The sequence below is a fragment of the Onychostoma macrolepis genome, chromosome 23 (assembly GCF_012432095.1).
Source record: "Onychostoma macrolepis isolate SWU-2019 chromosome 23, ASM1243209v1, whole genome shotgun sequence".
NCBI classification, from domain to species: domain Eukaryota; kingdom Metazoa; phylum Chordata; class Actinopteri; order Cypriniformes; family Cyprinidae; genus Onychostoma; species Onychostoma macrolepis.
In genome coordinates, this window is record NC_081177.1 from 15689511 (window position 1) to 15706178 (window position 16668).

General features: G+C 35.5%; 1 protein-coding gene across 8 annotated transcripts in view; it reads right to left on the bottom strand.

The window, feature by feature from the left end:
* The window catches only part of agrn (agrin), a 261211-nt gene that overhangs the window by 51342 nt on the left and 193201 nt on the right, over nucleotides 1-16668 (bottom strand). For 6 of the 8 annotated variants that reach the window (XM_058764049.1, XM_058764048.1, XM_058764052.1 and 3 more), the window contains 4 exons: nucleotides 12125-12325; nucleotides 11321-11521; nucleotides 1868-2010; nucleotides 1628-1733 (listed from right to left, as the gene is read on the bottom strand). In XM_058764049.1, coding sequence (XP_058620032.1) covers nucleotides 1628-1733; nucleotides 1868-2010; nucleotides 11321-11521; nucleotides 12125-12325 — 651 coding nt within the window. The remainder of the gene's footprint in view (nucleotides 1-1627; nucleotides 1734-1867; nucleotides 2011-11320; nucleotides 11522-12124; nucleotides 12326-16668) is intronic. The other 2 variants (XM_058764050.1, XM_058764055.1) reach the window with 1 other exon arrangement.

A 16668-nucleotide genomic window follows, 5' to 3' on the forward strand; every position in this document is an offset into this window, starting at 1 on the left:
ATGTTTTTACAGAAAATGGAATGTTTGTTTCTCCGTACTAAATTGAAATGACCACACCACATTATATTGAAATGAAGACTGACGAGGAACATCTGAATATTAGGGCTGGATATATATCATATGTTTTCATGCTTTTGATGCTGATTTAAACAATTTTTTTCAATAAATCATTGTCTCAGAATTGAAAATATTCTGTAAATCTTCAATTATCTAAACAACTCAATGCTTTGTTACGGTTAACTAAAACTAAAACTATTAAAAAACATGTTTGTTAATTGGAAAAAAGCTACATAAAATATAAATACTAGATGAAAAACGTCCAAAAAAGAAATTGTACACTTAAAACTCATCTCGGCAACAAACAGAAATAAAATAAGTTGAAGTTTAAGTACTAAAATGACTAAAACTAAAATAAAAAAAAATAGATAGTATAAAGATAAGAAAAATGACAAAAGCACATTAAAATCACTAAAAGTGGAAGAAGATTTACTAATAAACTACAATTAAAAGGAAAACTGAAAATATAAAAATAAAAGCTATTTCAAAATATTGCTAAATACTATGGGAGTACATAAGTAATATTAAAATAACACTAGTTGTTTTGAGTCTTCAATCATTATGAAACATTATGAAATTAAATAATATTATACTGTATATCAAATTACATACATTAAATATCTGTATCTAACTAAATATTACTAGATTTGACTTGTTTTTCATTTTTACATTAAACATTTTTAAATTAATCAGGCACAAAGGTTCTTTTTGGTAGAAATTCTGGTTATTCTGACTTTTAAAAAAACATAGTACAAGTACATACATTTTGAAATACATATTGAAAACGGCAAAAGTATAAATATTATAAATATCAGTTTAGTAGCTTTTTTGCCTAGCACAGCTCAGTATCTCCTCTGAGCGTCACAATCAGCCAACATATTGCAAGAGGCAGCTTACAGCATCCTCTGATCTTCACTGCAAGGAGATTCAGTGCAAGGTTGTCTAGAGGTCACCGAGACCTAATTTCCAATTAGCAAAAAGCAGCAAGGTGCTCTGGAGGCCCGTCAGCTCTCAAAGGCACGGGTCAGAAACTGGGGGAGGAGAGACTGCAGCGTGCATATCAAATGCAGGGCCCGATGAGATTTCCATTGATCTGAGCTGAGCCAATGGGAAGCAGATGCCAAAAGCTCCTCACACCGGTTGAAAGTTCTCCAAAAGGATTTATTTTCCACGGCCACTGAAGGAGCATGACTGATCTGGCTAGAGGGCCTGTGAGGCTCTGAAGCAGAAAACTCAGAGTTCGAGAAAACCATAGATAAAGGATGAGGGGTGCAGCGAGCGAGGGAGAGAGAGAGAGAGAGAGAGAGAGAGAAAAGAGCGCGCATGTGCGCACGCAACTGAAGTCAAGCTAGGCTTGAAGCCTGAGGGAATCTCACACTGCTCTGATCACAGAGCCATGCTCTTCCTCTCTCTGTGGTAGATTCTCAGGTCCGGACTACACAAGCTCAAAGAAACACTGCATTCTGCTGCAGTGACTCCAACAACCATCCTGTCAGAGCTCCTGGAGTGTTATTCTTCAGATCACTGAGGAAAACATAAATATTAGAGAAAAGAAAAGGTGCTCTCTTACCAGGACAGGGACCTTGGCTCTGGAGCAGCAAGTCCATTTGCTTCTCGCACCTGGCCTTCTTCAGCTCACACTCGTTGGTGTATGTGTTCCCATCAGAGCCGCACACCTGCAAATGTTCACAGCGAGGTTAACCCGGCGCGATTAATGGATTCAACAAGATTTAGCACACGTTTTAACAAGTCAAATGCTTGGGCGGCACTCTCTTTGATTGGAAATGGCGAGGCGTGTGAATGAACATACTGGGCTGTGCGGCACTGTCAGACAGGTGAAGTCACACACGCAGCGGTCATCCTCCGTGTCGTCATCCCATGATCCGCCATATCGTCGACAACGATCCTGCTCGCAGGTTTCAGATCCTGAACCTGAGCCTCCTGAACCACAGTCTGTTGGAACACACAAATACCCTTGTTTACTTCATAGACCCTTTATTGATTTGAACTGTCCATAATGTAAATCAATCATTATACTAATTCTGACTCAAACCCTTAACGCAAACATTTTTAAGTATGAAATGAGATTATTTCGTTTATTTTTGGGGGGGGCGGATGCATAACTATGACAACATTTTCATTTTTTTCTCTATTATTTCATAAAAAACCTCTGATGAATACATTTTTAAAATAAAACTCAATTGTTATACTAATTCTAACCCAAAACCCATGTGTCTGGCATTTTTAAATGCAAAATAAGATTATTTAGTCCATTTATGGGTGGTTGATGCATAACATTGTTGTCTATATTAAAATTTCAGAAGTTTTTAACCATTTTAACCTTTTTTTGTCTTTATTATTTCACGTAAAAAAAAACTGTGATAAATACATCTTTAAAAAGACAAATATTAAAATATCTTAATTAACATAAATTCATAAATAACATGCAAAATATGTATAAAAATATCCATATTAAATATCCAAACCATTTGTCTAAATAAATAAAAAAACAATAAAACTAAATAAAAAACAAGTATTACAAGTAAATTTAGGTACCACAATATTATACTGTAATGTATAGTTTGAAAAATTCATTTGGAGACATAACTAGATATAACCAATAAACGGCCAGCATCAAATTCTATAATATTCATTTGGAGACATAACTAGATATAACCAATAAACGGCCAGCATCAAATTCTATAATATTTTGTCTAAATTAAAAAACAAACAAACAAATAAACAAAAACACTAAATTAAAATTTTATAAAAACTAAAATAAAATAAATCGTTTAATGCTTATCAAAACAAAATATAGCATTTCTTTTTATATATATATATATATATATATATATATATATTAAAATGAACTTTGATGACCATTAGATAATAGCAAAGGTAATCTAAATGTAAAAATGATGAGGTACCGACACATTGTGTCTCACAAACACCCATACACAGTTGTTTTCCTCATAAGAAACACAAGGCAGGTCCCCAAATGTAGCTTTGTCCACACAAAGAGCAATAACCCATGCACAACCTCAATTTACACCATATAAAAGAACAAATAAAATCACTAACACTGATTGCAGGGAGATAAACAAGCAATCTCACACGAGACCTGCGATCTGAGCGTAACAGCGGGTAAGTACTTTAGAAGTCACAAAGAGCAAAGACAAATAAGACACGCAGACACTGGGGACCTCATGCAAACACATATTTGCATATCAGTATGCCGCACATTGTCTTCTAATAAAATAAAAATATTCCCAGGTACTCAAGCATCTTGTTTTAACTTTTGCTGCCAAGAATTAATGGACAGTGCTTGGCAAAGTATTCAGACATTTAGCGCGTATGGAGCAGCAAATATTGAGATTTTCTTCACGTTGGAGTGAAGATTGAAGCAAAGGCACTGCTGGAAGAACAAGATAATGACCAGCTATGGAAATACCCAGCAACTAGCGAAATAAATTAAACAAGACACCAGTGTGCCACCAGCAAAGTGTCTCTCACATTTCGATTCGAAGTGAAATAACTGACAATTTGTTATCTAACACAGGAAATCATCGTAAACGGGTGTTTCACGGTTATCTTGCATGACGTCAGTAATCACACTACATTATGTCGGGTGCAATTAGTCTCGGTGCGAGTTCAGGGTTAGTTTCTCTATGTGAAACCCAGACGGATAAATCTCGATTCTCTCCAGGATCCAAACTTTGGGGATTATGGGTGAGGAAATTGTGAGGGTTTTTCTTCAGATGAGTCGCCTCATTAAACACACTCTTATCTAGCCTATTTAATTAGAATTAAAGTTCATTAGTCAACAAAGCTGACTTGCTGGAGATATAAAGCACCACTCTTTGTAACAGAGCATTACCGTTTGTTATTTTTAATGAAAGTTGCTGTGCAGCTCTAATAAAAAGAGTGTAATACTTGCTGCAGTTCATAACTGCGTGTTTGCTTTCATTAAGGGAAGAAAAAAATGTATTTGCTGAGAAAAAATTCTATATCTATACATCTGTATCTATGGGGATGTAATGGTGTGACAATTTCTTATCACGATTATAGTGACAAAAATGATCACGGTTATTATCAGTATTATCACGGTATAGTTAAAATGTGCTGGAGATGTTCAAAAGTACCGGCACATAAATCACTTCACCAAGTTTTATATTTAAAAATCAGCAAACAACAAATAAAATGACTTTTTGTTTGCATAATCACTAAAACAATAAAATTACCAATGATGTTCAGATTTTAAATGACAACTTGTCTAACAACAGTTTAATAGCATGTTCAAATATCTAATGTAAATGTTCAAATAAAAAAAAAGAAAGAAAAAGTTTCATAAAAGGTAAACCTTACATTTCAGCCTTTAAATAAAGAAAAGGGTTAAGTCAAAATGATAATTGATTAATAAATGATTATATGTATTTTATCTGCTCCATAAATAATTCTAGATAGCTTATCTGAATTGTTTAAATGTGTAGAATCCACATAAGCTTGTTTTTCATCAGGGCATGCAAATTTGGTCCGTTTTTGGCCAGACTGAATGTAAATATAAGTCTCTGCAAATCCACTCTCTGACAGCAGGTGGCGCTGATGGAAAATGGAAACCGCCGGTTTCCCGTAAATTCCGTGGACAAAGCAGTATTGCGATTAAGAACACTTCCTTTAGGTAATACATGGAGCGAAGATGAAAACAAAATGCCATCGAATCGTTTCTGAAGACAGTCAGAAATTTCAGAGGTACATTTATATAATTAATTCATTCATATATTCATTTGTATAATTCCCTTAGCACTCTTTTAAAACCTCCCAGCTTTTCCGCCCTGTTTTCACTCAAAACGAAACTACTCTGCGTGCTGTGACTGTTACTTAAAACTTTGCATTATGCTGGAGAGTATTTATTTATCGTGAGTTGTTAAAATCGCGGTAATCGAATACGGTTTTAATGATAATTAAAATATGAAACGGTAATACTAACCGTGGGGAATTTTATCATGATTTATCGTCAAACCGGTAATTGTTACATCCCTAATGCCTATATATATATATACTGTATATATATATATATATATACAGTGTGCGATTTGTGAAAAAAGCAGAGGGGGGGATGGTTTAATTTATTCATAGTTTTTTAAAGAACACAGTATTCAACGAAACTCTGAATTCACTGTTTCAAAGCGCCCCCAGTGACAGTCGGATCGCGTATCGCGAATCATTTGATTCAGATCGGGACTTCAGAGTAGGTTTGCAGGATGTTTTTTTTTTTATCCCCACCGGGAATACTGAAGACTGAAGTTGAAATTTGAAGTCTGTTGAAAATTCAGCTTACCATCTCATAAATAAATAAATTTAAAAAATATTTAAATAATCAATATTTATATTTTGCAATTTTGAGGTAACTTTGGGTCTTATCTCTGCAGATACTATGCAATTAATTGCGATTAATCAGCCAGTTTATCATTAGCATCAGGGAAACACAAAATCCGCAAGTCAATCGATTTGATTAATGAGGAAAGACCAAATGCCTGTGGATGCTCTTTCCCACGTCTCCATTGCGAGTTAAACACGTTCTTTTCTTCACATGCAAAGCTGGGTAGGGCAACCTCGTGCACCCTGATGGGAAAATCGATTGCGCATAGGTGGAAATGCCACTTAGCATAAAAAATCTCCTTAAACAGATTATGAAGCCGGTCACAGTAAAGGCTAGGGGTTGGCCAGCACTGATACGTCTTATCAAAAATCCACACTGACAGCCTTGCAGGGTCGATACTCATGGAGGCCATTCAATTCATTAGCCCCAGCCTGGAAACAATGAAAGCACTCAAGCCTGAAGCCCTGGCCATAGTGATACAGAGAGCAAACGCACTCACTGTGTAGACATCAGGTTTCTGCTTCAGAGCATTAGCGATCCGACGCTGTGATGAAGAGATTCTGTATTTTGCTTAATGTGAGCTGAGCTGAATTTACGCCTTAGGGCAGAGTCTTGTTAAGATCAGCCAAGAGACTCCAAGGGGAAAGAATGTAGCATTTGACTATGATTATTACAGCCTTTCTCTTTTTTCACACCAATTGCCTATTATTAAGGCACAGCAAACAGAGAAAACAGTTACAAACTGTCTGAAGCACAGGGGAAGCACAAATGACTCAATAACAATAACAATAACAATATACTATATATATATATATATATATATATATATATATATATATATATATATATACTGTATATAAAACATGTTTTTGAAATATTTTAACTGACTGATCTATGATAATATTTAGCAACATTAAAAATGTCTTTACTGTTATTATTGATCAATTTAATGCACTCCTGATGAATAAAAGTATTAATTTCATTAAAATTTCTATTTATCAAAGAACCTTGAAAACAATGTGTCAAAGTTTCTGCAAAAATATTAAGCAGCACAACTGTTTTTAACATATATAATAAGAAGAAATGTTTCTTGAACACCAAATCAGCATATTAGAACAATTTCTGAGGGATCACGCAGTTTGTATAATTGTTATGTTGCTTCATAAAAGCCTATATTGATAAGAAAAGATTGTTGATAAATTTATAGTGCACTTTCAAGTGTTTTCTGCTAAGTCAAGCACACTTTGCACAGTAAAAATGAGCTCAGTGCTAAAAAAAACCTCATCTTGCAGCAGAGCTTCTACACAGCACCGTGCTGCTTATACACTCAGAGTGTATAAACTGTAATTTAAGCATATAAATAAATGTGCTGCTTGTGTTTGCGTATGAAACAGACCTGATACCACAAGCAATTCCAAAGCCACAAAGCAGTTTTGCACTGCAAAGACCCATTACAGATTCAACGCATGCTCTCATCCCCTCATCAGCGATACAGTAAATAATATTCTTAAATGAAGGTTTCTAAACTCTGACTCTGATAATCCTGACCACTGAGCAGCAGCAGCAATCATTTCCATATACGAGGCTCTCCAGGCCACCTAAGCCAAATTGTGCAAGCTAAGCACAAGATGAAAGCGTTTACGTTCCCGGTTCTGTTGTGCGTTAGCAGAAAAAAAAAAAAAAAAAAACCTGCAACGTAAAAAGGTGAATAAATAAACCTGGTGGAGTGAGTGGATACGGGTGGGGGAGGAGGTGCTAATTAGTTTCGGTCCTTTGATGTTACCGCCACCCGCGCCGCACGCGAACCTTTCAATTAGCGAACACCAAGATGTACACATCAGCTGTCCTCAAAGCCCTTTTCCGTCTCTTTAACTCAATCATGTACTTACGGGGTCCATTTAGCCATGCGTTTTCCATTAAGACGGAGAGCTGAAGGAATAAAGAGCGAGCTAGAGTGAAAGCAAAGTGGGTAAACAGACACAGAATAACTCCAGCAGAAAAAAAACAGATGGTACCATCGAGAGGTGAAAGGTTTTTCTGGCCGATGAGGAGATAGATGACGGGGAGAGGAGAGAGATATGGGGAGAACGGGGAGAAAAAAAATGTCAAGCGGGAGCGTGGCAAGGACAGTGACCTTCAGACTTAACTGCTAGTTTGTTGCAGGTGGCTGGGATGCCTTACTGTGAATGCATAACTCCCATGAAAACACACACACACACACACAGGCCTTCTAAATGTCACACTTCACTTTGGCACGCACACACAAACACACACCTTGTCTACCTCTCTCTTCCTCGCTCTCTTTTTCATTTCTCCCCTCGAGAGTCAGCATTCACATTCATCACAAGTAGTTGACCTCTGTATCTCAAACTATGGGTATACATCTGCACACACACACACACACACACACACACACACACACACACAAACACAACCTTTGGCCTTCAAGATCAGCTGGATGGTAAGTTGTAGGATTGGGCAATATCTAAAATATTTATAATATATGTGCAATGACTTTATTTGTGACAAAATTAAGTAAAACTGTGAATATTGTGACTTTTTTGGGACATTTGATTTGACAAAAGGCATCACATGATTTTTAATGACTCTGAAAACATTAAAAACAAAATTTACTCCAAAAAACAAAATTTTCACCCTTATTTACTTATTCTCATGTTACAATATCTCATGTTACACTTATTCTCAATACAAAAAAGGATACATTGATTAATATGTTTTTTGTCTACCCAGTAAAAGTCAGTGATGTCTAATGTTGTTTTGGATGCGATTTACATTCATTATGTGGGCATTTCTAAAATATTCCTTCTCAAAATGATGTTTTATTAACAAAGTTCGGGAGGAGCACGTTCAGATAATTAACCTAATTAACACGAGAGGAGCACAATCAGTAATGAACCAGTTAACAAGATAAGAGGTGTGTATATATACTGTTCCTTGACAGTTTTCCAGCATCCCTCCACCACCCCTTCTCTGCACTTACAACTATTCCTGTCCTAACCTGTAGGGGGGGGTACTCTGGGTTCGGGCCAAAGTTCCGAGCTCGGAGCCCTCCCCTCGGACAGCACGCCAAATATGCATAAACCTTATTCTATTTATTACATGTAAGTGTGAACTCGTGAAATATTGTCTTTCATGCTCCACAGAGGAAAGAAAGTCAAAGGTTTGGACGGACAAAATTTTCATTGTTGGGTAAACTGTTCCTTAAAGACTTCAGTAGTAAAACTGACAATAGAATGGGAAAGTTTGATTCATTTCGTGTCAATCAGTTCAAACTGATTCGATTCAAAACTGATTCAACAATTCATCAGTGCTCAGAATTTTTTTGTTTTATTTTTAAATATATGTAGATAAATATCGCTTATTAATACTATGTATTAATATTAAATATACGTTTTTTGTGATAATTTTTATGAAGAATACTGTGGAAGATATGCCTACGTAACATTAATTAGATATTCACATATTTTATTTATGTGTAGACACATTTACTAGATGTTTACTGTGTTTTATAATTATTTAAAAATAATAATAATAATAATAATTCAGTTGGCTACAATAGCTTGTTTTCTTTTCTAAATGAACAAAACATTGAACAAAAAAACATATTTATAGACTAAAAAAAAGTTACCTTTTTTAAGCTATAAATCCCAGGCCTAGTTGGTTGTTTTCTGTTTACTTGTGATTTGTCTCCTGTAGATGGGCATTACTGAAAGACCTGGACACTAGCTTAGAGTAATCGTAATGCTGCCAACATAAAGAGCAATAGGGCATCCTGACAGCCTGCAGAAGTTCTTTATGAGAAGATACTTGTGTGTAACGGATGACTGCACACTCTCTCCTGTTTGCCCTCTCCCAAACACTCTTCCTGTGGGTGATCCGGAGCGTGTACTGATGCTTCATATGCTATTATGTTGCTATTTCCAATGCATAATCCTATTTAGTAAACGTATATTCAATTAAAAGCGGGCCTCGGCCCCAAGGTGATGCTTGGTTCTCTCATATATCGCTTTGTCTGTGTCTACAATGAGGCTGACTTCAGACTAGCAGAGTGTGAAATTAAACAGGTGATAAATTCACCAGTACGGCCAGACGCAGGGAACACTGTCATTTTTCATTACCTCCAAATAAAAGAGTGAGAGAACACTGCCATTTCTTTCTTATGACTAATGAACATGCGTATTGAAGCCAGGTCTAAACAAATGAATAAACCATCTCTGTGTAAATAAACAGCCCCTTTGGCCCCTCTGAGAAAATGTTTTACTTTGACACTATATTTTGTGCCCACAACCGCAAAATCATACCAGCCATCACACAAATGGAGTGCGGTGTTTGAAAGCTAAATGTAAAATAGACAAAATAGCTCAGTTTTCGCCAACTTAAAACCCCGTTCACTATTCTTCTAAATACAAAGACCAGCCGGCTGATGTGTTTTAGCAGCTGCGGTGTTGCATCACTAGTCTAGAGAATAAATTGACAAAGCAGGTGTCACTGGCCTCTGGGCAGGATCTATTGACCGGACCCAGATCCTGCAGCCTTTAACAGCACCTCCTCCACAGCTTACAGAGCTGGAAAGAAACGTCTGATGAGACTTAGAGGGGAAAAATGTGTTTTTTTTTTACTGCCAAACAGCCTGCTGGGAATGACTTAAGTGAGATATTACATCAAGACTATACAGAAAAGTGGTAGGGCACATTATAGTTTATTATATACAGAGCTAGGTAGAGTACTTTGTAGATTAAATTGTAGTCTGTTACTGATTTCAATTTACATGACAAAAATTGAAGTTTGTAACGTAATCCATTGAATTACACATTTTAGGTAATAATAAGACTACTTTTTGATTACTTCTCATTTATCATATTGGACAATCTTGTACCATATTGATATAAAAATACAAAGAGTAAGAAAATGTATTACATTTATAGTAATTAACAACATGAAGTGCATAAAACATTACATTACATCAAGGTTTCCCAAACTGGGGTTCGTAAAGGTTCGTGAGTTTAATGAAAAGCTAATTAAAAAAAATAAAAAAAATAACACAAATCAAAATAAAACACTTACTAAAAAATGAAATATTTTATGTTTACCTGCATGTCATGTGACTGTTAACCAACGTCACAGAACCGTGAACATGCAAAAATGATACTTAATTAATATTAAATAAATATATTAAATATTTATTTTAAAATCTCAGGGATACTTTATGGGATAGATTTTCTGCCAAAAGTATTGCAGTCACGCATAAAAAAATTATAAGCGTGAAACCAAAATGTAAAAATAGAAGTACAAATATATTGCACAAAATGTAAAAAATGTTCAGAATAGCAAACAATGGTCACAGATCGAAAAACTAATAAGTGAAAATCTAAAATTTAATAACACATTTTTAAAAAATAATAAGCGTGAATCAAAACATTTAAAATCATTTGAAATATTAATCAGTCGAAGAGGGGAGTTGACGTCACTCCATTGCGCCTCATTAGCATATTCATGTGTGTGTTTTATTGCGCATATATTGTGAATATTACATATATACATATGTACTATTAAATGTTAGTACAAGTAGAAAGCATGGTACCATCTATAACTGCATCTAAAACTGAATCTCAAACACTGACACAACAGGGATCTACGGCGAAAAGACAGAGAACACAAGGCGCATACTGATGCCTGCATTTCATGCTTCAATATGACGGGTCACTAAGTGCAGTCGATGCAAGGTGGTTAAATTGGCGCAATAAACTGTTTGGAGTGAATGCATTAACTCGGCTAGCCCTGAATACAACTGTGAAAATCAGCAAATAACAGGGAGTTCAGCTCCTCACTTATCTTATCGCATACATGAACACACAAACCCACCTTCATCACAGACGCCAGGTTTGGCCACCTCAATCTTCCTCTGTTTCTTGCAGGAGGCCAGCCGCAGTTCACAGTCATTGTTGTAAGTGTTGCCGTCGCTGCCGCACACGAGTTTCAACGGCTGACCCGTGCACTGCTGACACTCACACTTGTTCTGCACGCACCGCGCTCCCCAGCTACACACAGTGCTGCCACAGGTTTCTGATCACACACGCAACACACACAAATTACAGGATAGGATAGTTGAGACACAAAGAGATGCAAGAAACATGCTCACACCTCAATAAACGTCCTCCTGAAACTCCAAACGCATTCACATGGGATAAAAAAAGCACCAGGTAAAATCATGTAGCATGCATGATTTGGCAAGAGTGCTAAAACAGTTTCTTGTGTTTTGACAAGAAAACGGCACTGCAAAACATTTTCTTCATCAGTATTTTGTCTTGTTTTCTAGTACCACATAATTCAATAATTTAAAAAACAAAACATAATTTGCTTGGAAAGTAAAACTGCACAAGAGCTTTTCAGAGAACATTTATCTTGAATTAAGTTTATTTTTCTTCCTAAATTGTCAAGTTTCTCGCTTAAAGCATAATTCTTAAAAAACAAGCGAAACAGATAACCTTAGTTCAAGATACATCAGAAGAAAGTCATATCTGTCACAATATTGTAAAGTAAAGAAACTTTTACTGGAAATCAAAACAAAAATACTACAGAAAATGATTTTTTTGCAGCAAACGCAGACTGATGAGTGAACATGTATGAAGGTGATGGATGAACTGATTGTTGTTTTTCTGTACTCACTGCATTCTCCATGGGCCACCACTCTGAGATCCAGCTGCTTAGTGCAGGCTTCCACGTTCAGCTTGCACTCGTTCTCGTACGTCACCCCGTCGCTGCCGCACACGGGCTGCCGTGTTTCCAAACACCCTTTGGGGCACACGCACCGGCCAGTCTGAGCGTCGCAGATCGCGCCAAAAGAGCAGTTGGTGCAGGACTCATCTGCTGAACAGGAAGTGTGACGTCAACGGAGAGATTCAGGCTACAGATTCACACACCATCGCTCACTAGGATCAGCCTCAGCTGCCCGGCCGCCTGTCCGCTTTATTAAAATCTCTCTGCAAAGTCTGGGCTAAAGCATCCTTCCATCATGCAGATGGGAGCAACACTGCTCTGTTTACATGCAGGCACAGCAGAGCATCTTATAACGTCATCCATTTCAACTTATGTTGTGCCTTCAGACACAGTTACAGCCCCCCATGACATGACATTGCATTTAATTAACCACATGTCAATATTTACTGAGGAAAACCCCAAGTTAAGCTATTTTATACAAAGAAATTAATTCTAATATTAATATGATAGAATATACATACATATATATATATATATATATATATATATATATATATATAAAACAACAACATGTAACTAATTCCATATATTTTATATAAAAGATATATGGAATAAATTACATGATTAAAATATATATATATATATATATATATAAATTGTTAATTTCATGCAATTGAAAATCACATATTATATCATATATAAAATATATGGAATTCATTACATGATTTTTTTATTTATATACATTATTTGTGTGCATGTGTGTTTAAAAATATATATATCGTTGTTATACACATATTATTAAACACAATTATATTACATATGATAATCGCATTTGAATATATTTTATATTAATAAATTATACATCATGTATGAAATGTATTATTCATTTTACAGTTATATTTAATATTACATTTGATTAAATTTGATTAATTTCTTATTTATATTTATTTACAGTTATATTAATATTAAACTTATATATTAAGAAATGTTAGATATCATAAAATTATTACATACAAAATGAAGAATTTAAAATAATAATAATTATTAATATGAAACACAATTAATAGTATTAAACTTTATACAAAATGCTAATTGGTGATATTAATTGAAATATCATGCAATTCAATTATTAACTGAAGATATTAAATTGTTCTAGTACTATTTATTTCCTTATTACACAATTTATATATGGGTCAGAGAGTGTGATTAAGGGTTTTAGTGCGTATGTTTTTTTTTAATTAATCACAGTTAACGTGTTAAATTGACATCCCTAGTTCTCAGATATCTTGCTGTGATTACCGAGAGCCCAGTTAATCAGTAAAACAAAATGTGGTTCCAACTGGGAGAGAGGGAGGGAGGGAGCATGGCCGATGACAATTACACCAGGGGGATTGCATTAGAGCAACTGCTATCACATTCAATTAGTGCTGGGGTAATAACAGCACCTGATTTAGTGTTAATGGAGAGAGGTCCTCATGCATAAATCTCTCGTCTCTCTTCTACCAACCTGTTTATTGCACATTAATAAAGTGACTTCACCTCCGCTCAGGATCTGCGCTCAGTCAACCTCAGGGACTGTGCTCGGCCGTCTTATTAAAAGCAGCTGCAGCATGCTGCCCAGCCGGCTGCCCAAGAGCGCTTCGTCGTGACAGTCCAATGCAGGCCGATAAATCACATTCTCATGGCTGCTGGTATTCTCCTTTATCAGTATGTGTGATAAAGACATTTCTTTATCAGTTGCAACATGTTTCCATGCTTTCACGGCCTCGGCAGAGGGGAGCGCAATAGATACGGCAGTCGGTTACATACAAACAGCGATCCAGCATATAGAGCTGGACTCGAGATACGAGTACAGACACAGGCCATTAGGGCAGAGCTTAGCCTTATGGGAAGAAATGAAAATTGTGCCATCATTTACTCACCCTCATGTCATTCAAAACCTGTATGACGCTCTTTCTTATTCGAAGCACAAAGAACATTTTGAATAATGTTTCTCTCTTTTGTATGCAGTTACAATGAATGAATAGGGACTAGAGCTTTCAAGCTTCAAGAAGAGCACAAAAGCACCACAAAAGTATCATAAAGGTATAAAAAAGGTTTGTACCATTTGGGTGTCAAATATATGTCTTCATACGGCAGCTTTGTGTTGAAAAAGACTGAAATTAAAGTCATTGTTGAGTCATTGAGAACTGAATCAGCCTCATATGCGAATGAATCATTTGGTTTGGATCAAATCAATTCAGAATATCATTGCTACTTCTGTCAATTATTTTTTTCTTAGGTTATTGGAGTAAATTTTTTTTTACTTTAATTCAATATGTTATTTGCTTATTGTCATTAATTGTGAAATACTACCAATTTCTCAGTGAAAATTGTTTCTACATCTAACTTTTTCAGTTCAGGAAAGCTAGAATGAATGTTTTCATAATTTTTTTTTTTTTTTCGGTGAATAATGGTTCAAATGTTCAGAATTCAATTCCATTATAATAAAAATGTAGATTTTGTAGGGAAAAAAAGATTTGGAGATTATCGGAGTATGATTTTCAAGAAAACACCATTTAAGTCTTTCTACTTTAAAGTTTCAACTTTAATCCACTGTGTTACTTGCATTTGTCATTAATTGTGAAATGCTAAAAATGTTCTTAGAAAAAGATTTTTTTTTTCTTCAGTGAATAATGGTTCAAATGTTCAGAATTCAAAAGTGGATTTTCTTAACCCCCACCACAAGATTACTGGTGTATGTTTTACAAGAAAATGCTATTTCAGTCTTTCTACTTAAAAACTTCAGCTTTAATTAAATGTGTTACTTGCCTTTTGTCATGAATTAAAGTAAAAAATGTTTCTACATCAGACCTTTTTTTCAGTGCAGGAAAGCTAGAATGGATGTTTTCAGAACTTCTATGAATAATGGTTTAAATGTTCAGAATTCAGTTTCATTCTAATGAAAAAGTGGTTTTTCTTCACAAAAAAAAAACGAAAAAAAAAACCTCATTTTTGGGTGAACAATTCCTCTAAAGGTGAGTGGTAAACTGCTCTCTTTTGGCCAGAGAAAGGAAGGAACATTGTTAATGTCAGGTACAGAACAGCAGTTTTTGTGAATAGCCGTAAAAATTCCCTGGCGATTGGTGCTTGGGCAAGGGCACTGGCTCTATTAGTCTGCTTCATCTCTTCCTAGTTTTTATTTACTGTCCTCTCACTCCTTCCACAGCCTGATGATTTTTCTTCCGCTTCCAGCTCAGTGTCTTGCAGGTAACCTATATTCCCCAACTGTGGCCAGTAACATTTCAATCACCAGTAAAAAGTGCTTATTTGCTGCTGACTCGTTGGCTGTTCTTTCATTTCCTTGCATATAAACATATACGTATCGGTTCTCAGAGGAGCAGATATCAAATACTCCATTACAAGCGCACGCTTTCCCGTAGCTGCGCGACAAGGTCAGCCGCCACTCAAATGTAAGGGAAAAATCAGAATAATAAACAACGTCAGTCATATCTCTATCAGACTGCACCTGAACTATAAAGATAAGGGCATTTATGAGTCTCCCCTCTATGCGGAGTGAAGAAAATGAAATGAAATTTGGCCACGAGCACATCATACACCCACTCATGTGGGTGCATTGCTATCAATAGCAACCCACATACAAGCTTTCACGAACAAATACACACAAACACAGCTGGGGTCTTAGTGAGGCAGAGGCTGTGGTCTGAATGGGCCTGGATAATTAACGGTGATAATAATAGAATTCACTTGTGGTGGAGAGTGTGGCTGTGTACACAGCACTAAATGAACAACATTTCCTTCTGTATGGTTAGCTGTTTGCAGCCGCTTTTTATTGCCCCGTTCCATTGACACCTGCTCCAGAGAGGGGCCGGACCCATCAACATTGCTGTGATGCTGTAATGAGTGGATTTTTTTCAAACTACAATGATTATTTCCAGCTGGAAAAACCAGGTCAATTCTGTTCAAGGTGGTTAAGCTTGTTTATGGAATACCACAGCTGGTTAAAAGAGGGTCTATCATCTCTAAATTGCTTGTCCAACATGATCTAGCAGGTCTAAATCAGTCACACAATTTCGCAGTTCAGCTGATTAACCATCTAAACTGGACCAAACAAAAGTGAACCACAATTTTTACTGGATTAGTTTTCAGTTGTTTCTCAGTGAATGAATGAATAAACTGTAAACATTTTAATACATTTGATAAAGCTTGTAAAATTAAATTAAATATATTATAAAATAAATAATTTACTTTCTAATTACATATTTCTAATTATATATGGGGTTCCCATGATGGATTTTACGTATTTATAAATATAAAAATATATATAATTCAAAAGCAAATTATTTTTTATCTAAATTTTATCTAAATATATATTTTTAAGTTTATTGCTTTCAATATTTATTTATTTATTTATTTTAAATAATTTAATTTTTATTTAAAACATTTTTATTATCTTGGACACACTTTATTTTAAGGTCAGATTCTTGATATTA